Consider the following 24,346-nt stretch of genomic DNA (forward strand, 5'->3'; position numbering starts at 1 on the left):
ATGAGTGAGGGTTAAGAGAAGGGTGAAGAATAAACACATTGGGAAAAATGTCTCCTTAAAGGGTACTTCTGTGGTAATTGTGTACTGCCTATATTTTTTAGAGAGCAAAAGTAAAGGCGGTTGTTTTTATGATTTTGGTTTTTTATTTGCAAACAGAGGCCAATTCACTACATATATTTGGAAATCCTTACTATCTATTATGTATGCATCAATTTCAAGTTGCCCTGTGGACCTGCAACTGGAGAAGTCATGATGTTCTTTTTATTGCTGCTCATATTGTGAGAACCTCCATATTGGTTAGTAAAAGGCAGATTTGTTTGTCAGATTTCTTTAGACGCTTTCTCTGACCTTTTCTGTAATTTTGCTATATAATAAAATGAAGTATCACTCTCTTACAGCAGGTATGTATACATTTGTATAGTAAAGCAGCATAGTTATATATTTAATAAATATTTATCAAACTCTTCCTATGTGCTGTACATTCTGTTAATAGCTATGTTAAAACAAAGACACATTTCATGAAAGTTACAGTTTAGTGGGAAAGAGGATAGAGATAAGTAGTTATAAGAATGATGTGATTTAAGGAAGTAGTTTGTGGTGGGATCTACAGTGGAGTCCTCAGTTTTGGGTATTAGGGAATCTGCTAGGCAGTAGTGGTGTTAAAGCAGAAACCAGAAAGCTGAGCAGGAGTTAGCCAGGAGAAGGGAGATAACTGAAATTTCTGTCCAGGTAGAGGGTATTCTATCTAATAAAAGAGTAATATGCAAATTAACCGTCACTCCATGACAAAATGGCGGCACCCATAGCCACAAGATGGCAGCGCCCAGTCCTATAAGTCCTGCCAGAGTCCCCCAGTCCCAGGGAGGGCTGCCGCTGAGAGCCTGCTGAGTAAGCGGCATGGTGGAATGCTGCCCAGAGGCCCCCCTGACCCTTTATAAAAAACAAAACAAATTCACTCCCCACTGAGTGATCCCACACATACACATCTACAGCCTGGGGTCTCAGCCTGGGAGGGGGCGCAGCCCCAGGGAGCGATCCCCTTCCAACCCCAGCCTGGGGTCTCAGCTTGGGAGGGGCGTGCGGCCCCACGGAGCGAGCCCCTCCCAGCCCCAGCCTGGGGTCTCAACCACTGAGTCACACCAGCCAGGCAGATATGGAGGAATCTTAAATGTTTCTTTTTAAAAAATATATTTTATTGATTTTTTACAGAGAGGAAGGGAAAGGGATAGAGAGTTAGAAACATCTATGAAAGAGAAACATCGGTCAGCTGCCTCTTGCACACTCCCCACTGGGTACGTGCCCCCAACCAACGTACAAGGCCTTGACTGGAATCGAACCTGGGACCCTTGAGTCTGCAAGCCATTGCTCCATCCAGTGAGCCAAACCAGTTAGGGCTGTCCAATATGTTACAGAAAAAACCCTATCTAATAAAGAGGGAATATGCAGGGGAGGGCATCTGGGGGTGACCAGGCTGTCAGGGGAGGGCAGTTGAGGATGATTGGGCCAGCAGGGGAGTAGTTAGGCGTCGATCAGGCTGGCAGGGGAGTGGTTAGGGGGTGATCAGACTGGCAGGCAGAAGCGGTTAGGGGCAATCAGGCAGGTAGGCGAGCAATTGGGAGCCAGCAGTCCTGGATTGTGAGAGGGATGTCCGACTGCCTGTTTAAGCCCGATCCCATGGGATCGGGCCTAAACAGGCAGTCGGACATCCCTCTCGGGGTCCCAGATTGGAGAGGGTGCAGGTTGGGCTGAGGGCGTTCTCTCCCCCCCCCCCCCCCCCCCAGTGCAAGAATTTCATGCACCGGGCCTCTAGTATCATATATAAGATCATGAGTTAGTAAAGAGCAGGTCATGTTGGAGAAACTGAAGGGAGGTCAGTAAGACTGAAACAGCAGACCAGAGATGAGGAAGGAGGCTGAAGCCCTCAACACTGAGGTTAGTATTGTCACTTTTTCCATTTGCACACTTGTGGTATGGCTATTCCTTCTCTGAAGCCTTCATTGACTTTAAGAACATAACTTGGTGTTGAAGTACCCATATGGGTTAGTGGGGCAGAGCATGCTGCACATGTTGAGCAGAATAGATGCATTCATCTTGTGGCAGGTACTGCATAAGTGCTCAATATGTTTTTTCTTCAGGGAGGTACTACATCCTATATTATAAAGAGCTAATATGCTAATTAGACCAAACAGCAGAACAACAGTCCGGATGACTTTCCGGACTAAGCCGTTTCTACGAGGACCAGCCAAGGCTGTGAGGGTCTGTGAGGGCCGAGCCCCTTCCACGAATATCGTGCATTGGGCCTCTAGTTATTTTATAGAGGGATAAAGGGCTCAGAGATGAAGTCATATCCATAATGACATAGCTAATAAGTGATGGTGATAGCACCAGGATTTAAATAGAGTTCTGTTGACATTAGAGCTTTTGCTCCATGTTGCCTCTGTACTAGCCATATATTTGAGATAGACAGAAGTTTTGTAACTCATGTCCTGATTTTAAGATAGTCATGGAAGTCACATTTATTAAGGAAATCCAGATTAGACAATAATAAAGTTGAGGAATCTCAATTGTCTTTCTAACACCAGGTTGGGTAATTTTGGAGAGGAAAAAAAAGGTTTAAAAAACAATTTTGTTCTCACTAGCTTTGTGTTATGGAAAGAAGAGCTTTTAATGAATGGCAACTATGTTAGCAGTCTAAAGGGACTATGAAACCTCAGATAAAACAGACTGAGATATTTTGAGGTGGCTCTGTACATTGTAGAGCAAAAGTTGTTAAGAGATTTCCATTGATGATAAAAAGGCATTCTCCAAAGGAATGAAGGAGGAGACTAAATTGGTGAGGCAGGAGTGATTTTACTACTTTAGAATTTTGTCCCGTTAAGCTTACTCAGGGTAGTTTATCTTAATTCCATTAGCACATCCTTCATCTTAAGCTTTCCCTGTGTACAACAGTCTGTGTACAACAATTGGCTTAGAATAAGTTAACAAGAATTCATTTAAATGCCGCTAATCTATGCTGCCATATATTCATCTTTCACTCTTCTTATAGAAGTGCTTGCATACCCCACCTCCTGTTCAGTAATTCAAAGGGTCAGAGGTCACCTGTTTGGCACTCTGCTTTTGAAAGACTACCATCCCTTGGATTAATAAATCAAATCCAATTGACTATGTGTAGATATTTTGTTTTCTTTAAGAGCCTGGATACTGGTCTCATCTTTTAATACCATGTATAGAAAAATAGCACTATTCTTCTGTTTAATAAAGTATTAGCATTTTAAATGACATTAGACTGAAATTTGAAGCTAATCCCTTTAACTTCTTTGATGAGAGACCTGGTTGTTGAACCATGATTGTAATGATATTATTCTGCCATGTAAGAGAAAGTAAGTAGTCCCTGAGATGTGGATTTATAATCTTCAGCATATGAAATGATCAAAGTGTTATCACAAATTGTTTTAAAATTCTTTATAAATAGGATATCCAAAGCACTCATGTTTTATTTCTGCCATATGTACCTTTCCTCAGAGCTATGTAATTTCTACAGTGATGAATTTGTATTCATAGTATATTGCACTATCACAGCATTGGTAACTGGACAGAAAGTCAAAAGCAAAGCATATCACATACCAGGACACATCATATTGGGTGTGTAAGAGAGGCCCGCACTGTCACCAAGTCACTGCCCTGTAATCAGCTCCAAGATGGGTGCAATTTTTTATTTTATTTATTTTTTTTTACTTTGCAAGGTCATGGTTTTTAAAGTGAACATTCAGAGCAAATTGTTTATGTCATAATTTCTTTGGTATAGGTGGCAATATTAAAATATAATATTGTATATGTTTGCATGTGTGTTTGGCAGTGATTTCACACTTGGGAGGTGCATTATAATATGCTTCAAAAATATATTAGTAATACATCAAGCTTTCTCTTCCAGGCCCTTGCTGGACACTTGCACACATGTATTATCCAACTTCATCATCACAAGATCCCTCTGGGATAGTTATTACTGTTTTCATTGTACATACAAGAAAACAAGCCAAAGACATGGAACAACTTGTTCAAGTTTAAATAGATCTAATAGATGGCACAATTGACACTCAAACTCAGATCTCTCTTCAAATACCCTTCTCTTTTCACTGTATCACAGAACGTTTGTGATTTTCAGGCAGAAAAAAATCCCCAAAGTTTTTGAAAGATCACCTTGGTACTGGTTAAATTTTAGTGTGTGTGTGCATATTTGTATTTAAGCCTTGACATAATTTGCATTTGATAAGTTTACCTGATCCTGTATAACTAGCATGTTTGGCCAGTATTCTTGTGATTTTAACAAGGAACGACAGCCCAAACAATGGCTCTGATTCAGCAGATAGGAAAGTGAGGAAGTACTTGTTATTATTTGTCAGTGAATTTTTATTTTTATGCAGTTTGAGCCATGGGTCACACTGCAGACACTGTCTGTTAAAACTGTCGGAAACCTCTGCACTTCCTGAGCACTAATGGCCTTTTCCTTTAAGGGAGCAGCTCATACAATAATTTTGGAAAGCAGTGGTGATGACTTTGGCATTTGATGTTTTCTTTCTCTTGAACAGTTGGCTTTAATGACAATGATCAGTACAGCCCCAACAAACTAAAACAGACTTTTTGTTTGCCTTTTTATGTAGTCTATTTTCTAAAAAATGACCACACTTTATTTTTTGAAAAATTTTAAGAGTTTATTTAAGCCAAACTGATAACATATGTCAGGGAGCAAGATCTCAAATGTTCCCAGAAAATGACCACACCTTAAAAGAGAAGGAATTCACATCTGTCAAGCACTTCTCTTTAATCTCCTCAAGGACAGCAACCTGGGGCTTCATGTGTGGACCTGGGAGGCCACAGCACCAAGCTCTGTACATGTGGAGCTGAGATGAGGGGGTGGCACTGCATATCATGCATGTCCTGTCTTATCGCAAATGTTAAGTGCAAAAGCCTATTGCTGTTACTTATATGCTCCCAGTGCTTTAGTCCATCTCTGAAGAATGTGAGTGTAACATGATGAAATGAATATTGGCTGAGATGCCAGGGGAGTTGCTTGCCACAAAGTATGGGTTATGGTTTCCAGAAGGGCTTTTTGCAGTCAAATTAATATTTACTTAATATGAATTTATAGTCATTTATTTATCTATAGTCTCTGTTTCCAGGTGATCTTGTTTCTCCACTTCACACCCCAGCCAAATATATACGTCTTTTTACTCTTTTCTCTTGGCCTTCCTGCAATGTTTTATGCTTTAAATACATGTTTGATCTTCAAGGTCTCTGGCCTGTTTAGTGCTTCCTTGTTCCCTTTTGTTAAGAAATGTATAACAGCCCTAGCTGGCTTGGCTCAGTGGATAGAGCGTCAGTCTGCAGACCGAAGGGACCCAGGTTCGATTCCAGCCGAGGGCACATGCCTGGGTTGCAGGCTTGATCCCCAGTGGGGGGTGTGCAGGAGGCAGCCCATCAATGATTCTCATCATTGATGTTTCTATCGCTCTCTCCTTCTCCCTTCCTCTCTCAAATCAATAAAGAAATATATTAACCTTTTGCACTCGGATGTCGAGTGTGACTCGACACGGTTAGTATTAGAATAAAGGAATCGAGAAAAAAGCAAGCGAGTGCAAAGGGTTAAAAAAAAAGAAAAAAAGAAATGTATAACAAATATTATCACCAATCATGCGGTTTGGACCCCTGACCTTTTCCTTCCTAGAGATAATATCTAGACCTCAGTTGTATTTCATCTCAAGGCCCATAAAAGCAGCAAAACCAGACGAGTGATGCATCAGCTGACCTCAGGACCAGCTGCATTGAGTAATGAACCCCTACCTGGTGCCAAGCAGTCAATCAATGGAGACTCCAACCCTGAAAGGACATACCTGAAAAGCTGCTGAATATTCTATTAAGATCTTCCCCTGCGACCTCCCCTAAAATCTCCGCTCTTAAAACCCTTAGGATGGAAGACCCAGGGTGCTCTCTCTTCTGGGAACATGCCTGAGCCTTTCCCCTCCCCCCTCCTCCACTCTATTCCCCTAGGTGTGTCATCTTTATCTTCCTCACTTCTAAGATCCAAGGGCCCTTCCTTTGCCTCAATTACTTGTTTCCTAAGCCCATTTCTTCTATGAATTACGTCTTGTACCTCTGATTTTCTAAATAAATATTCTCTTATTTAAAAAAATAAGAGCCCTGACAGGTGTGCTCAGTGGTTAGAGCATCAGCCTGCACACCAAAAGGTTGTGTGTTCAATTCTTGGACAAGGGCACATACCAGGGTTGCAGGTTCAATCCCTGGCCCTGGTTCGGGCAGTATGCAGGAGGCAACGGATTGATGTGTCTCTCTCAGATTGAGTTCTCCCTCTCTCTCTCCCTCTCTACTTTTCACTTTCTCTAAAAATCACAGAGTATCATAGTGACTTGTCGACTGGTCGTTCAGTCATAACAGTCGCTTAGGCTTTTAGATATATAGATTTGCTTGCTTATTGTCTGTTTCTTTTATTAGACTACTAGTATCCCGGTGCACAGATTTGTGCACATTGAAAGGAAATTAATTAGAAGAAACATTTTAATATTGCTATTCACTGTTTCTCTAGAATAGAAGTGTCAACCAAATTCACAATTGACAATGACAGATGGAAGCACACGTGTGTGATTGGTGCCAGTGAGAGCTTTATATATATAGATAAACTTGCTTAATTAGACCTGCTTTCTGATTTAGCTAAACTTTTTCCAGCCCAGTGAAGCACTCCAACTTCTCTTTCAGGTAATTGCCAGCAACACAGCAGTGAATATCAACACAAAGCAGATTATTATTGTAGATCATGCAGGGAAAACAAAGGGTGAAATATTTAACTATAGCAGTGTTTGACTATATTCTGCACAGTGAGAAAACCTGAAGTCATTTTCAAGGTCCACCATTTCTTCTTTTCAGTCGGGTCAAATTTCTAAACTTTCTAAATCTCCGTTTTCTGACTAATGAAAATAAAATAGGATTCTACAGAGTCTCCTATCTACCTACAGCAGGACTTCTGTGAGGATCAAATGAGATGAGGCACGGTGAAACGCTTCACAGACATTTGGTTAAACTATAAAATGTTTGCACCTGGCTATAAAGCAAGTCGTGTTCTTGGGCTGGAGAAACTCCAAGGAGGCTAGTTGCTAGGGAGAGGAAGCAGGTTGTTGCTATGTGATGTCATTACCCAGCACCCACAGCAACCGTTTCTGGGCTGGGCTATGGGCCACATTTTGCACCATAGGTTCTTGGCAGTGTTGGCTGCAATTTAGTGGGGTGTTCACCAGTGTGGTGGCGGGGCCTTGTGTCCCACTTGTGTTGGTTTGTCTGCGCCAGGTCTGTGGTGCCGTTTCTTTTTAAATGGCCAGTGCACATCATGGTAGTTCCTGTGTTGAGCATCTGCCCCCTGGTGGTCAGTATGCATCATAGCTATCGGTCAGACGGATACTTAAGCTTTTATATATATAGATAGTACTGGGGGGCAGTGACCATATTCAGCTTGTTCACTGTTGTATTTCTAGCCTTTATCCCAAGGTAGATACTCAAGAAATATTTGAATAAATGAATGAATGAATGACTTTCATCACTGACTTTCATTTCTCTCTACATCCTGTTAGCTCTGGGACGTTGCTACACAGGATGGTGACGTGGTGGCAAAAGCACCTGAAAGTAATCAAAGAAGCAACTTGGTCCTGTTGGAACTTGCTGCTATTGTTCTGAGCTTTTTGGTTTTGGCTGAGGATATCCTTTTCCCTTCCTTTATCTTTTTTTTATAGTGCCCTATAATTCAGACCGGATAAATGCTGAAAACAATGAGTAGTCTATAGAGTTGATGATAAAAAGTCTCTAGAGGCCACTGTATAGTGAAACCATGACCAGACATTTGATGTTGGAGTTCCCCAAGAGGAAAAAGCTTAGACAGCTACTTTTTTCAGTTGCTTCCTTTTGTGGATACTCTTCATATGGGGATTTCGTAAAATTTAATTTTTCAGACGCTTAAAGTTTCTAAAATCAGTTATTAGTCAGTGTAAAAAGAATAATTCTTTTTAAAGCAATCTATAAAAAGAGAATGCTATAGGTTTGTTCCAGTGGTTCTTCCAGTGTGAATCACAGCAGGTCCTCTGTGCAAAAGGAGGAGATGCATTTTTGCATTATGTTGTAATACCTTGTTTGTATGTAATACTTTTTTAAAAAAAGTAGTTTATTAATTTAACAGAGGGAACTAGGTCAAGATTGTGATCCTGATGTCTTGTCTCACCAGAGGGAAGCAGGGACTAAAGTTTCAGAACTCTATTAGATTCTCATTTTGTAAAGTTTCTTTAAATAGTATTTGGAGGAAAAGAGTGGAAATTGAATCTACTTTGTTAACTTCTATTAAGTGTTAGGGGGAAACTGATGGTCTTGGGACTCTCACCAGTTTAGTGGGGCTCTTTCTTATAAAATGCCCACAGTCAGTGTCAGTGCAGAATCAGTTATAAAAGGGTGGTAGAGGTGGTTACAGCTGTTCAAAAGACTTATTTTTGTTGATTGCTATTATGTGAATACTGCTGATGTATTGGGCCCTTTCACACCTGTGATATTTCCAGAGTGTATAATTTTGGAAAGTGAACATTGTTTATGTGTATATATGTAGCAATTGAAGAGAGACTTGGGTTTGAAACCTGACTTATTTATTAGACTTGTCATCATCTCTCACCTGAACCTTTTAGTAGCCTTTTGTTTACACTTTCTCCCTTTCTTTATCATCTTTCTCTAGGTCATTTTCCACAGACTAACCTATCCAAGTCAGATCCCTCCATCTGTGCTATGGACCCCATTCCCTTCTGCCACCTCAGAATCTCTCTGCATCATGGAATCCCCCTCTCACTTATAGTCTCAACTATTCCCTCTAGTCCTTTATTGTCCTTGGGCATTATACCCTTCTCAGGTTTCTTCCTTCTTCATGAAACTCAGTTGTTGAAAAAGTGTATTTTAAATATTGATCAAATCAACATTTTGCAGCATATATAGGTTTACTGAACTCGAGTATGCTGCTGAATGGGCCGTTATGATATACATTTTACAAGAGGCTGTCATTCAGGTTAAATAACTGTGCACTGGCTGAAAGCCACAGCTTTAAATTCTTCCAGCCCTAAAAACTGTGACTAACCCTGTCATAAGATCTGGTATACTTCAGGTTATGTATTTTAGTAAAATGCTGATTAGCCCTTTCCTGACCCTCCACCCAGATTCTGGCCTTTTGTCTGTATTAATGTGTAGTTATTTATCTTCTCATTTCTACCTCCAGCAGAGGGCATGCAGCTTATGCTTCCTCAGCAGCCTGGAGAAGGCCAAACTGTTATGAACTAGTTTTAGATTTTATGCTTGGATTCTCCCTCAGGCATGTGATTTGTCACTGGGCAAAAGGCACATTCAGCTACAGCATTCTGCAACTCTTCCACAGCCAGTAACAGACCCATGCAATAAAAGAACCCCCAAAGATCATAAACTTGATCTTGGGAACTTTGATCTCCATTCTCATTATTTTGAGTCATGCTGTTCTTTGAAGCTGGGTTTGGTCTATTTTTATACCAGTTTTGCAGAGCTAAGATGTATGCATGCAGTCATTCATTCTCTACATATTCACTGATCTACTATTAGCCAGACATTATTCTAGTCTCCTCGGCCTCATTAGGCTCTATTTCTAGTGGACTGATTTTATTCACTGCTGGTTTATTTAGAGAGGCAATTTCAGATTTATGAGGGAAAGATTAGATTCATCACGCTGCCACTAGATGTAGATATGAAAATCTTCCAATAAAGAGAAACCTAACTGAAATCTGAAATTGCCTCTCTAAATAAACCAGCACAGTTATTTAACCTGAATGACAGCCTCTTGTAAAATGTATATCATAACGGCCCATTCAGCAGCATACTCGAGTTCAGTAAACCTATATATGCTGCAAAATGTTGATTTGATCAATATTTAAAATATACAATTATTACACATATTGAAAAATGCACTATCTTAACTTCAGAATCCCTTCATTGTTTTTCTTAGAGTCACTTCCCCTGTGCAAGGATAACCACTATCCTGATTTCTAACAGGATAAATTTTAATCCCTGACTTTAAAAATGATGATGAATGCCATATTTGAATGATGTGAATATATCTTTATTTTAAAAAGAAATATTTAAAATAATTGGCATTTCTGGATCTCAGTTTTTTCATTTAAGAGTTTGGACTGAATATCTAAGTTCCCTTCCTGTCCTAAAATATTATGAATCTATTTAAACCTTCATGGTCTCTCTACTTTATTTCTTATACTACAGCGCCCTCTGATGGCCAAAATTTTATGATGTAATATTTATGTGTTTTATAATCACAGCAGCACTTTATCTCTAATTTGGGAGGTTATGCTGTAACCAGGTAATTCTAGTGGCACAAAAGTCGGAAATTTTTGAACATGTGGTTCTTTCTGGAGTTGTTTAGTCAGCAGGTGATACCGGAATCTTTATCTGATGAAACACTTTTCTCTTGTTTGACAAAACATGTTATTTCTTGATTTACTGGAACATTTTAGTGTTTTCAAGGGCAGGGTATCTCCACCTCTGCTGTAGCAGTAGAGCAAACAGTATTTTGATTTCATAGAATTTTTGTAAATTAGAATGTGACTCCCTGTTTGGAACCCACAGTGTGCATCATAGTGACTGGTCCTTCCTCTGTTTGGTTGATTTGTGTATTACTCTTTAATTATATAGGATGTTACCTTGGTCTAGTTATCTGACCTCTTTGAGCTTCAACATTATTATTGTAATACTGGCATAATGAAAGTGCCCAGAGAGTGACTGGGAGGATGATGAGTGATCTGTGGAAAGCACCAACATGGTGCCAGGCACATAGTAGGTGCTTTGTTCCCCTTACCCCCGTTACTCCAAAATTGCCACTAAAACTGTGTCTACCAGATGTAATGTTCTCATAGGCTTTTCTGTATGTGAACTTAATTTTTGAGTTTTAAAGTCCAGATCGTTATTTTTGTCACAATAAACTTTATTTAAAGAATGTTCTTTTTGTACTTTGCTTACTCATCTCATGGATCTTTCTCTCCTCTACAAGGTGAAGGACGGAAGCATCTCTTTAAAATTTCTTAGACCACATAAACCAAATTACAAAAATAATTAAAAGTTCCAGCTCTGCTTCTGACTTGTGACAAAGTCACTTGATCTTTGAGCCTAGTTTCTTCCGCTGAACAACATAGATCAAATAGTTCGAAGGCCCTTGTCCCCTTTCATGTGATTTATAAAACTATTCAGGAGGCAGAGCTGGAAGTGGCATGTAGGTCCCAATTCTCAACAGCAGAGGGCACAATGCCCCTAGTATTCTAAGCCATTAGGTTTTGGAAAGAAACTACATTTATGTAGCTGGAAGTTTATATTCTTGGTGCCAGAGGGGAAGAAGAGAACCATCAGGGTATTTATTTCTCTGGCTTCCTCCCTGCAGGCTGACTCAAGCTGCCTGTGTCCCTCATCTGAGGGCAGCTGGCTCTATAGGATCCTCTTTTGGATTTCAGTAGCCATGCCCCCATCCCATTCACCCTTTTAGGCCTAAGAGTGGTAAAAGCTCTGCTCTACTACCCATAGGTTGCTGCACTATTCTGCTTATCTTCCCTATACTCTGCCCACACCTTCGTAAATAGTCCCTTTATTAAGTCTCCTGATAATTCTAATTTGAATGTGCCTTCTGTTTTCTGTTTGGACTCTAACTGACACAAGAACCTATTAAGAGATAGACACAGGAGTGTGGCAGATGGAAATATAAATATTACTCTTATTACCACCACAACTGATACTGGACCACGTGGTTGGGGTCTGCTAGGGAAGCAGGTTTGCTAATATTTCACCCCCGAGGTCAACCCTGTGAGGGCTTGCCCCTGTAACACTCATGGTGTGGAGGAAAAGAGAAGGATGAGTGCGATTTCACTGAGAGGACAGAGGATGGGACTGAGCTGAGTGTTTTGGCCAAAGTTATCAATAAGTCGAGTTGTTCTCCTTCCCTTGGGGAAGACCTAGATGGTGGGGCAAGAGGCCAGGAGCTTTCCACATGGGAAGGCAGACCTCCTTCCACACAGGAACATAAAGCTTGATAGAAAGGTGGCTCTCCTCCAATACTTCACACAGGTAATAATACTTTAAATAAAGTCAAGGTAAGCAAAAACAGCCATAGACTTTAATATCCATAATTTCTATAAAGAACACCTGCAGCTCTAGCCGGTTTGGCTCAGTGGGTAGAGCGTTGGCCTAGGGACCCAAGGTCCCAGGTTCAATTCCGGTCAAAGGCAGGTACCTGGATTGCAGACTCCTCCCCGCCTGGGCCCCCATCAGGGCTCATGCAGGAGACAACAAATTGATGCGTTTCTCTCTGTTTTTCCTTCTCTCTTACTCTCTCTCTAAAAGATCAATGGAAAAATATCCTTGGGTGAGGATTAAAAACAAAACAAAACAAGAACACCTGCAAACAGAATACTGTATTTTCTGGCGTATAAGACGACTGGGCGTATAGAAGATTTTCCTGGGTTAAAAAGTCGTCTTATACGCCAGAAAATACGGTAATTAAACACCAATAAGCTAATTGAGACGTGGTCAAAGGCTACAAATAAGTAATTCACAAAAGAGGGAATATTAATTGCAAATAAACATCTGAAAAAATGTTCAAACTCAGTACTATTTATCAAGAATTTGCTTTTTAAAATGTTTTTACCCCCTTCAGATTGGCAAAAATCTTAAAGACTAATGTTATCCCGCGTTGATGAAGATGTAAACAGGCACTCATAGACTGTTAGTAGAAATGTAAATTGATAAAGCCTTTTGAAGGGCAATTTAGCAGTGAAAAACAAAAAAGAATTCATCATAAGTGATTCGTGTTTCGTGTTGTACCATTGGAAGAGACACAGAAACCCTGCCTACCTCACTGTTAGTGATGCTCACTCACATTGATCACTAGATTAAGGTGATGCTAGCCTGATCCTTCCATTGTGAAGTTACATTTTCCCTTTGTGAAAATACAGTATTCTCTATGATATTTGGCACTAATATGAATGTTCATTTCTCTATCATTCACTCTCTTAATGTGCACCATTTGGTAATTTTTACCTGAATCAGTAACTTCATTAGGGATTACAAAACTATGATTTTTTCTATTTCTGTCATTGCTTCTGCAATGGCTGACATTTGATTGAACAGAGTTCTTTTTTATCAACTGGGACTATTTGGTACACTGAAATACAATTCTTTGGAAAAGGCAGCTTACATGTTGAGTTCTTTACTCTTTTAAAGTTTTCCAATTTCAAAGGAGTTAGTTTATTATACACCTTAAATGGTGGCAAATGCAAATTTTTCTTGCTTTCTCTTTTTTGATACCCTTATGGACTAATGGATTTTCATGAATTGAATATTTTAATCAACTACAATTATTCTCTTTATACTCAGTTTGTTTTATATTCAATTTGTTAAAACGTTACCCAGTGATAATCTTTTGTAATTGGTTCCTATGCCTTTAGACATAACTCCATTAATTTTTGAGCACTTCCTTGCTTCCTTGAACAGCAAGAGACATAGCTTCATCTACTCGCTTCCTTGACCCAAATGCTAGTCAGACACTAACAAGCCCTAGTTCCTTTTAGTGGGGAATGGTATTAGACACTAAAATCCTGGCTCTTGAAATGTCAAATGTTACTGGGGTGACAATGTTTATAGACCTTTTCAGTGGTCTATTTAGTTTTTGAATTTTAATATTGAAAGTTTGGATAATGAAGAGATTTTAAAAATTAATGGGCTCACAAAATAGAAACTGACTCATAAATACAAAGGTAAAGGGGAATAAATGGAGACCAGAGACTTAACTTTGGGAGATGATGTATTATGGAATTGTACACTTGAAACCTGTATAATTTTATAACCAATGCCACCCCAATAAGTTCAATAAAATTTAGAAAAAAATAATGGGTTCACATCAGTATTTCCAATTTAATTTTAGTATCATTGTGTTTTAAAGTAGCTATTTGATTTTATAATTGTACTAGAGGCCCAGTGCATGAAATTTGTGCACAGGGGTGTGTGTCCCTCAGCCCAGCCTTCACCCTCTCCAATCTGGGACCCCGAGAGGGATGTCCAACTGCCCGTTTAGGCCCGATCCCCAGTAGGGATCGGGCCTAAATGGGCAGTTGGACATCCCTCTCACAATCCAGGACTGCTCACCTGCCTGCCTTCCTGATTGCCCCTAACTGCTTCTGCCTGCCAGCCTGATCACCCCCTAACCACTCCCCTGCCAGCCTGATTGATGCCTAACTGCTCCCCTGCCAGCCTGTTTGCCCCTAACTGCCCTCCTCTGCAGGCCTGGTCCTCCCCAACTGCTCTCCCCTGCAGGCCTGCATCCCCCCAATTGCCCTTCCCTGCAGGCCAGGTCACCCCAACTTCCCTCCTCTGCCGGCTTGGTCACCCCTAACTCTTCTCCCCTGCAGGCTTGATCGCCCCCAACTGCCCTCCCTTGCAGGCCTGGTTCCTCCCAACTGCCCTCCCCTGCTGGCCATCTTGTGCTGGCCATCTTGTGTCCACATAGGGGCAGCCATTTTTGACCACATGGAGGCAGCCATCTTATGTGTTGGAGTGACGGTCAATTTGCATATTATTCTTTTATTAGATAGGATAGAGGCCTGGTGCATGGGTGGGGTCAGCTGGTTTTCCCTGAAGGGTGACCCGGATCAGGGTGGGGGTTCCCTTGGGATGTGGGGCAGCCTGGGTGAGGGGCCTGTGGTGGTTTACAGGCTGGCCACGCCCCCTGGCGACCGAAGCGGAGGCCCTGGTATCTGGGATTTATTTATTTTCTATAATTGAAACTTTGTAGCCTTGAGCAGAGCCCAGCCTCCTGCTCACTCCGTGGCAGTAGCCATTTTTGTTGGGATTTATTTATCTTCTATAATTGAAACTTTGTGGCCTTGAGCAGAGGCCAAGGCAGGCCAGGGCTGGGGAAGTTTGGCGTCCTCCATCACTGGGGGCAACTCAAGCCTCCTGCTCTCTCCAGCTCCATGGCTGCTGCCATTTTTGTTGGGATTTATTTATCTTCTATAATTGAAACTTTGTTGCCTTGAGTGGAGTCCAGGGCCGGCCAGAGGGGCGGAAAGCTTGGCTTCCTCCATTGCCGGGGAAACCCAAGCCTCCTGCTCTCTCTGTGGCCACAGCCATCTTGGTTGGGTTAATTTGCATACTCCTGATTGACTGGTGGGCGTGGCTTGTGGGTATAGTGGGGGTATGATCAATTTGCATAATACTCTTTTATTAGATAAGATCTTTTCTCTTATACTGAAAATCTTGACCACCAACAACATTGCTATCTTGCAATATAAAGAAAATAATTTTGTTTCATCTTACAATATAAAAAATAACAGTATCAGAATTGCTACTAATAGTAAAATCAAATGAAGTATAGTTTTTGTACCTTAGGTGGATTTTAACAAAAATTTAATTATTTTCTTGTTTATTTCATTTAATTACTTTTCTTTGAAATATGTGTCTTCTCTGTTTTGTTTTTGTCATAGATTGATCATTTTGGATTTAAGAATGAGAAAACTTTTAAACAGCGGTACCTAATAGCTGACCAACACTGGAGGAAAGAGGGTGGATCAATACTTTTCTATACTGGTAACGAAGGGGACATTATCTGGTTTTGCAACAATACGGTATGTGCAGATTTGTGAAGTTCCTATGCTCTATTTATCATGATAAGCTGGAAAAATATTTTGCAGCATGTATGACCAAGTATTACTGTACTTAATTGTGAAGCTCTTTAGAAAAATAACAAAAAGATAAACTCACTAGAAAAAAAATAGAAAAGAAACCCAAAACACCATGAATAGGCAGTTCACAAAAGAATAAATACAGATGTCCACTAAGCCTGCATATTTTGCCTTAAAGAATTACACATGAAATAATGAAATACTATATTTAGACAGTTGAATTAAAAAAAAATTTTTTTTTGAAACCCTACCTTCTTTTTTGAATGAACAAAAATATTAAGAAAATGGGAACAGGAATGTTATGGCATACAATTATTTTATTTTTATTATGGTCTCTGGAATGTAAATACAAAGGTACATATTTTTGTATATTTGTTCAATATTATATGCTCAGAGTCCAGGACTGCTCGGTATATAGTAGGTGCTCAATAAATATTTGTTAAATGAGCGAATGAATAAAACCTCATCAAAGCAAATAAAAAATACAAGTTTAATTGTGAAATATGAATGGACAAAGGTAAAGTTATAGCTATATTTTAATTTAGCTTCACTGTTTTATCATTTTTCTTGTGTTTATAAGGGTCAAATGGTATAGTTGTTAGCTTGCTTTCCTTTGTATGTTTTACATTATCTTTTATAATAAAACTTAATTCCATTAACAAAACTTAATTTAGGACACATGAAATTTTCCTTTATAATGTGCCAGAGCTATGACAAGAAAATGTCAACTTTCTACCCCAAACCTAATCTGTGAATTACCTTAAAGTGGGGACAAAATCATGTTTTCTTCACTGCTGTTGTCTGGCATGGTGCCTGGTATTCAGGAGGTCTCAGTAAATGTTGAACTGAACTGAATTGAAAACAAAGTTATGAACCCAATCATACTGTGTTATTTGCACACCAAATTTATGATTATTTCCTTATGAATGTTAAGGGTCTAAATATGTTACTTGAAAATAAAATAATTCTCTGAGAAATGAGATTCTAGGATGCCTGTTTCTCTTAGATCGGAGACAAATGAAATCAGAACTTAGTTTCTGTCAGATTCCTGCTCTGGTTTTCTGTGAAACAACCGAGTCTGCCTTGTATTCCTTTCTTTTTCCTGTGTGACTTCCCTTTTATGCGAAGGCCACGGGACAGTGAGATTCTCCCAGCCACCACTGCCCTCACTGATACTGCGGTATCATTGAAGGCTTGCCGGAGAACCTCTGACCTCATAAGTGGTAGAAAGGAATAGACAGTGTAGGATCAGTTCCAGAGAACTGACTAGAGCCAGATCCTAGAAAGATAGATTCTGGGTCCTTTACTTACTAAAATGTTCCAGTTGCATATTCACATAGTCTGGTAATTCATTTTTTGAGAGACAGTAGATGATGGTAGTCAAGAATGAAGACTTCAGCCAGACTGATAAGGCTTGAATTTTTATTTTGCCACTATCGTGACTTTGGGCCAGTTTCTTATTCTGCGCCTCAGCTTTCTCATCTGTTAAATGGGTATAGTAATAATGTCTGTAGAGTTATTGTGAGAATTAAATAAGAATCAGGCACTTAGCACAATGCTGCCACATAATTTTATTAAATGTTACTATATGACATAGACCTCTTTTGAAAAATAAAAATACCCCTGAAGTTAAGGCGAATAATCACTTATTACAGTGTGAATCAGTTCAATTAAATTAAAGCTTGGGGTTAACTCCACAGAGGGTCTGGCTGTTTTGATGGATGGCCCTTACCCTTAAGCAGCTCATAGGCCGGTAGGGTAAGACACACATATAAGCAAATATTGCAACCCAGGTTATTTAAACTCTTGTGCCTTAGTGACCTTGTCTGTAAAATGGGAATAATCAAAATGCGTATCTCTAGATTGTTGTGCAAATTGAGTGAATTGATACATGAAGTGTTTAAAACAGTGCCTGACACATTGTAAGAACTCAATTAATATTAGCTATTGCTAGTTACTATTTATTTTCAAGTAAATAAGGTTAATATAAAATGCAAATGAGTCCAGTATGCTTATTTGTACTCTTTTCTATTTTATGTTATAAGTGAGTAGGCTGTGGACTGAGACATCCTCAGCTCTTTCTTAGACTATTTGGCACACAGTACAACTTGAAGACTATCCTAGCTAATAAAAGAATAATATGCAAATTGACCATCACTCCATCACAAAGATGGCTGCACCCACAGCTGAGGCCAAGTTCCCATGAGGAGCCTTAACGAGCAATCAGCAGGGACCTGAGGCTACGCCCTCCCCCATCCTCGTGGGGCTTGACAGGGAACCTCAGGCCACATTCCCCACCCAGCAGGGCTTGACAGGGGACCTCAGGCTGCGCCCCCCGCCCTAGTGTCAGGTGGGGGACCTCAGGCCATGCCCCCAACCCCAGCATCAGGCTGGGGGACCTCAGACTGCACCCCTTGCCCAGCGGGGCTTGACAGGGGACCTCAGGTCGTACCCCCCACCCAGGAGGGCTTGACGGGGGACCTCAAGGTGCACCCCCAGTGCTGGGTCAGGGAACTCAGTCCGTGCCCCTGCCCACCGGGGATTGACGGAGACCTGAGCCTGCACGCCCCCCCTCCCAGTGCTGGTCCAGGTGACCTGAGGCTGCGCCCTCCCACCTGGTGGGGCTTGACGGGGGACCTCAGGCCATGCCCTCACCCAGTGGAGCTTGACAGGGGAATCTCAGGCCATGTTCCCCACCTGGCGGGGCTTGATGGAGGACCTCAAAGCACGCCCCCCGCCCCGGTCTGGACTGGGGGACCTCAGGCCATGTTCCCTGTGCTGGCGCCAGGCCAGGGGACCTGAGGCTATGCCCCCTACCCGGCAGGGCTTGACAAGGGTGGGACTGGCTGGGTCTGGATCTAGCCCAATTGGGGGGAGGGGGGGCGGCGCGGATGGGTCTGGGTCTCACACAATTTTGAGATGCATGTGGGTGGGTGGGGACTTGACTCTGGGTCCTGTGGTGTGCCCCAGACTCTTACAGGAGGAAGGTTTTCATATACACTTTACTAATTATCTTTCATCTCTGACACTTCTATTATAGAGAAAGGGCAAATAGCAATATTAAATGATTTCCTCTAATTAATCTCCTTTTAATGTGCATGAATTTCATGGTCACTAGTTTTAGATATAATGTTGATTCTATGACTAGAGTGTCAGAATAAGGAGAGTTAGAATGAGTCGTGGTTGAACAACTTGGGCTTATTTTTAATTGTTTCACTTTAATACAGTGAGATTGTGGTGCAACAGTGAAACAGCAATGATATCATTTATCTGTAAAACAAACGTAAATTATGTGGTTCTTAGAGAGCTCTTTTTGGTCTATTTAACATTTGTTTCATATGAGTTGCAAAAAGGTTTGATAACTTTTTTCATATCCTGATATTATCCTCTGAATTTGTAAATTCTTTCTAGGGGTTCATGTGGGATGTGGCTGAGGAACTGAAAGCTATGTTGGTATTTGCTGAACATAGATACTATGGACAGTCTCTACCCTTTGGTGCCGACTCATTCCAGGTAAGTATGCTTTTTTACTTTTAAGTTTAAAAGTTTTTAAAATTTTAGAACATTTTCTAATGACCATACCACTATAAGAAAGAAATAAAAGCTTTAACTTGAACTGCCTAAAATTTCAATAATTTATATATATTTATTTTAAATATTTTATTGATTTTTAAAAATATATTTTATTGATTTTTTTACAGAGAGGAAGGGAGAGGGACAGAGAGTTAGCAACATCGATGAGAGAGAAACATCAGCTGCCTCCTGCACACTCCCTACTGGGTAGGTGCCCGCAACCAAGGTACATGCCCTTGACTGGAATCGAACCTGGGACCCGAGTCTGCAGGCCGACGCTCTATCCACTGAGCAAAACCAGCTAGGGCTTTTATTGATTTTTTACAGAGAGGAAAAGAGAGGGATAGAAAGTTAGAAACATCGATGAGAGAGAAACATTCAGTTTCCTCTTGCACACTCCTCACTGGGGATGTGCCCGCAACCAAGGTACATGCCCTTGACTGGAATTGAACCCGGGACACCTCAGTCTGCAGGCTGATGCTCCTTCCACTGAACCAAACTGGTTAGGGCTCAATAATTTATATTTATTCTTTCACTTTTATATACAGTTTGAACAGATTGAGACTCTTTAAAACCATATTATTATCATTCTAATGTTGATCAGTTTTTAACTCAGTGTGATGAGGCTAGCTTTTCTCAGGCAAACCTTAATCTATGGCTCCAGAGACATGGAGGGAACTTTTCATTGTTTCAACAATGTCAGCAAATTATACACTTAAATTATTGGGTCTACCATTGGAAAAGATATAATGGGAACTGAAATGTTTGTTTAATAAGGTGTTTTTCAGTAAAATAAGGACAAACAATCTCTACGATTCAATGTGGCCAATTGGCTACTTGGATTCCCTTTTGGCCTTTCCTGCTCTCATAAGGAGCTTTGGTCTTGTACATAGACTTTACACCTAATAAACCAGGACACTTTTTCCTCAACTGAGTCATTCCTGTAATATCCTTGTGATTCTGGCTATATGATTTTGCCATGTGCACTATTATTTATTTTATATTTTTCTTTAAACAGCTCACTTTTCAAAGTTAACACTAACTTAACAAGGGTTTTATGTACCAGTTATTTTTTTCTAAATTATATTAAAACAAGTATTAAATTTAAAATGTTTGTGTAATACCTAAGATCATCATACATACCAACAGTATACACATACCATGCTTTTGAGGAACTCTGAGTTAGAAGAACTTGGGGTCAATTATTTTTCTCAGTTGCCTGTTTTGTAAGGAGTATTTTATTTTTGTTCTCAGAGGTTTATTTATTTATTTATTTTTTTTTAAAAAAAATATTTTATTGGTTTTTTACAGAGAGGAAGGGAGAGGGATAGAGAGCTAGAGACATCGATGAGAGAGAAACATCGATCAGCTGCCTCCTGCACACTCCCTCCTGCACACTGGGGATGTGCCCGCAACCAATGTACATGCCCTTGACCGGAATCGAACCTGGGACCTTGCAGTCTGCAGGCCGACGCTCTATCCACTGAGCCAAACCGGTTTTGGCTGTTCTCAGAGGTTTTATTACCTTGTATTATAAATAAAATAAAAAGTCTTCATGTTATAAATGAAAAGCAGAAAAATTTGTTGATATTTGTTGGTTTGCATGGGAAACTCTATATTTTAGCTTATTATTTTGCATAATTATCTGGTTAGGGAAGTTGACAGTTCCTGAAATCATTGGGAATTAGCTTGTTGCAGATAGAAACATAACCTCCTCTCTTAGGATCCTATGGTTCATACTTTGTTAGCTAAATGGAGCTAAGAGCTCTCTTTAATAATTTTTTTCTTTTTGTGTGCTCACAGAATTTGTTAATTGCCTATAGGATATTACAAATATTATGCAAGGATTGGAAAAATATGTCATACAAATATGTATAATGCTGTGAAAACACATAAAGAATAGTGACAGGCAATGAGGGGGGAGGTAAGAAGATAGAAGGCTAAAGGAGTAGGTGACATACATAGGAAAGATGGGAACTATGTGATTCCAAATGTGCCAAATGTTGGAAGGAGTCAGAGTGGTGAGACCAAAGTATGAGGGCCAAATAGCCTAATATAGGTATACAGCTGTATTAGTTATCTTTTGCTATGTACCAATGTACCTCAAACCTTAGTGGCTTAAAACAACAATAAACATTTATTATCTCACAGTTCCTGTGGGTAAGGAATTAAGAGTGGCTCAGCTAGGTGGTTCTGTTTCAGGGGGTCTCGTGAAGTTAAGATGTTAGCTGGTGCTTTAGTCTTGACTGGGGCTGGAGGTCCCTCTCCACTTATATAGGATCACATTAGTGACAACCTGGTACTGGATGTTAGCAAGAGGCCTCAGTTTATCTCTCCTGGATTTCTCCAAAGACCTGCTTGAGTGGCTTCATGACATGGCGACTAGCTTCCCTCAAAGTTGACAATCCAAGAGAGCAAGGTGAAACTTACAATGCTTTTTATGACCTAACATTGGAAGTCACATATCACTTCTGTCACATTCTTTTTCTTTGAAGCAAGTCACTAAGTTCAGCCCCACTTCAAAGGGCGAGGAATTAGTCTTCAGCTTTTAAAGGGAGATACCTCATTAGTTTCCCTAGTGCAGTAAGACTCTAGGCAGAGAGCTAAATGATCATGGCACTTACTTTATGAATATCCTTTTCTGAGGTATCAAGGTCTTGTGTTTCTGTTTTCCATGCCTGAAAATAGTTGTTCCATAATTGTTGTTTTTTTTAAAAAAATATATATATTTTATTGATTTTTTTACAGAGAGGAAGGGAGAGGGATAGACAGTTAGAAACATCAATGAGAGAGAAACATCAATCAGCTGCCTCCTGCACACCCCCTACCGGGGATGTGCCTGCAACCAAGGTACATGCCCTTGACCGGAATCGAACCCGGCACCTTGCAGTCCTCAGGCCGACGCTCTATCCATTGAGCCAAACCGGTTTTGGCCATAATTGTTGTTTTTTAACTCTAATTTTATAGTTATTTAGATCAGGCAAACTAATTTGTTTCAGTTGTTGGTATATTAGACATAATAATAATTTTTCTGTCCTGGCCAGTATAGCTTAGTTGTTAGAGTGTTGGCCTATGCATGGAAGGATCTCGGGTTCAATTCCAGTCAAGGGCACATACTTGGGTTGCAGGTTCACTCCCCGCCCCTCTTCGGGGTGCATGTGGGAGGCAACCAGTCAACGTGTCTCTTTCTTCCTCTCTCCCTGAAAAGCAATGGAAAAATATCCTCAGGTGAGGATTAACAAAACAGCAAACAGCCCGGCCGATGTGGCTCAGTGGTAGAGCATTGATCTATGAACCACAAGGTCATGGTTCAATTCTGGATCAGGGCATATGCCCAGGTTGTGGGCTTGATCTCCAGTAGGGGGCACGCAGGAGGCAACTGATCAATAATTCTCTCTCATTATTGATGTTTCAATCTCCCTCTCCCTTCTTCTCTGAAATCAATAAAAATACATTAAACAAACAAATAATTTTTCTGATAAAGAAGGATGGATTTTATTTTTACTAATGATTCTTTAGTTTTCCACAGGATTTAGTTTACCTTTGCCTATTGTAAATGTTTGAAGATTTAAAATATAATTGTAATACAGCTTAGTATTGTATTCCATCACATTTATTGTTAAATATTATTTGCAGTTTATTTCTATTGTTTCTACAACCTCAGAAAGGTCTTTGGTAAATAGCATTTAATGGAAATTATAATTGAATGCAAATACATTATGTTCTTGCCACAAACTTAAAATTACTTTACATCAGCATTGCTATGACTTTGACTATGCATTTTAACTCAATTGCCTAGAAATTCTATTTGGAGGAAAGCTTATTTGACTCTGGCTTTTTACTGGATCTATGCTATGCCTAAGCTGCTATTATGTGCACATTTATACCCATGTTCTTTGTTATTTTTCTTTAGGATTCCAGACACTTGAATTTTCTGACATCGGAACAAGCTCTAGCTGATTTTGCAGAGTTAATCAAACACTTGAAAAGGACAATCCCAGGAGCTGAAAATCAACCTTTCATAGCCCTGGGGGGCTCTTATGGTGGCATGCTTGCAGCCTGGTTCAGGATGAAATATCCTCATATGGTGGTTGGGTAAATGCATTTATGTTGGACATGAGTACTTCTTAATGGTTGTCAAGGCAAACTTAGAGATTTGTTTTGGGTAAAACATGTACCATTCTATTGTTTTGAGATTCCTAGTTTCTGTTTCATTTACAACTGTTATTTTTCTCACTATTTTTGTTCAGTATCAGTTTCAAATTAAAAACTTGAATTTGGCCTGGCAGGAGTGGCTTAGTTGGGTGAGCATCCTCCCATGAACTGAAAGGTTGCCAATGGTTTGGGGTTTGATTCCCAGTCAGGGAGCATAGGGAAGGCAACATCACAGATCAATATTTCTCTTTTCCCTGTCTGTCTCCCTTCCTCTCTCTAAGTATGTCCTCGGGTGAGGATTAAAACAAAACTAACAAACAAAAACTTGAATTTGATGAGTTTCATTGTCCCCTCTTTTCTCTTTCATTATTTTATTACCATTTAGAGCTCTTGCAGCCTCTGCCCCTATCTGGCAATTTGAAGATATAGTACCTTGTGGAGTATTTATGAAAATTGTAACTACGGATTTTAAGAGAAGTGGCCCAAATTGTTCAGAGAACATCCGAAGTTCCTGGGATGCCATTAATCGGCTCACAAGAAACGGTAAGCTTTAATTAAGAGAATGAAATAATGTATTGTTGTTTTTTTTTGCCTTTCACTTGTTAAATTCAACATTTCCCACATTTTTTAGAAACTTTTAATTTAAGTATAACATATATATTTAAATATAACATTCTGAAAAGCACACAAATCAAAATACATAGCTTGATGAATTTTCACAAAGCAAGTATGTAGTGTAATTAGCATCTAAATCAAGAAATCCTCTCAGAAATCTTCTTGTGCCCTTTCCAGTCTTTTGTCATTGCTGTGTTTGTCAGACACATAGATTTGTT

The 24,346-nt window shown here is 40.0% G+C and overlaps 1 protein-coding gene across 4 annotated transcripts in view; it reads left to right on the forward strand.

The window, feature by feature from the left end:
- PRCP (prolylcarboxypeptidase) overlaps window positions 1–24,346 on the forward strand; it is a 64,546-nt gene that overhangs the window by 12,908 nt on the left and 27,292 nt on the right. For all 4 annotated transcript variants that reach the window (XM_028158357.2, XM_008150021.3, XM_028158358.2 and 1 more), the window contains 4 exons: window positions 15,588–15,728; window positions 19,197–19,298; window positions 23,272–23,453; window positions 23,899–24,056. In XM_028158357.2, coding sequence (XP_028014158.2) covers window positions 15,588–15,728; window positions 19,197–19,298; window positions 23,272–23,453; window positions 23,899–24,056 — 583 coding nt within the window. The remainder of the gene's footprint in view (window positions 1–15,587; window positions 15,729–19,196; window positions 19,299–23,271; window positions 23,454–23,898; window positions 24,057–24,346) is intronic.

The sequence above is a fragment of the Eptesicus fuscus genome, chromosome 13 (assembly GCF_027574615.1).
Source record: "Eptesicus fuscus isolate TK198812 chromosome 13, DD_ASM_mEF_20220401, whole genome shotgun sequence".
In the NCBI taxonomy this organism is placed as follows: Eukaryota; Metazoa; Chordata; class Mammalia; order Chiroptera; family Vespertilionidae; genus Eptesicus; species Eptesicus fuscus.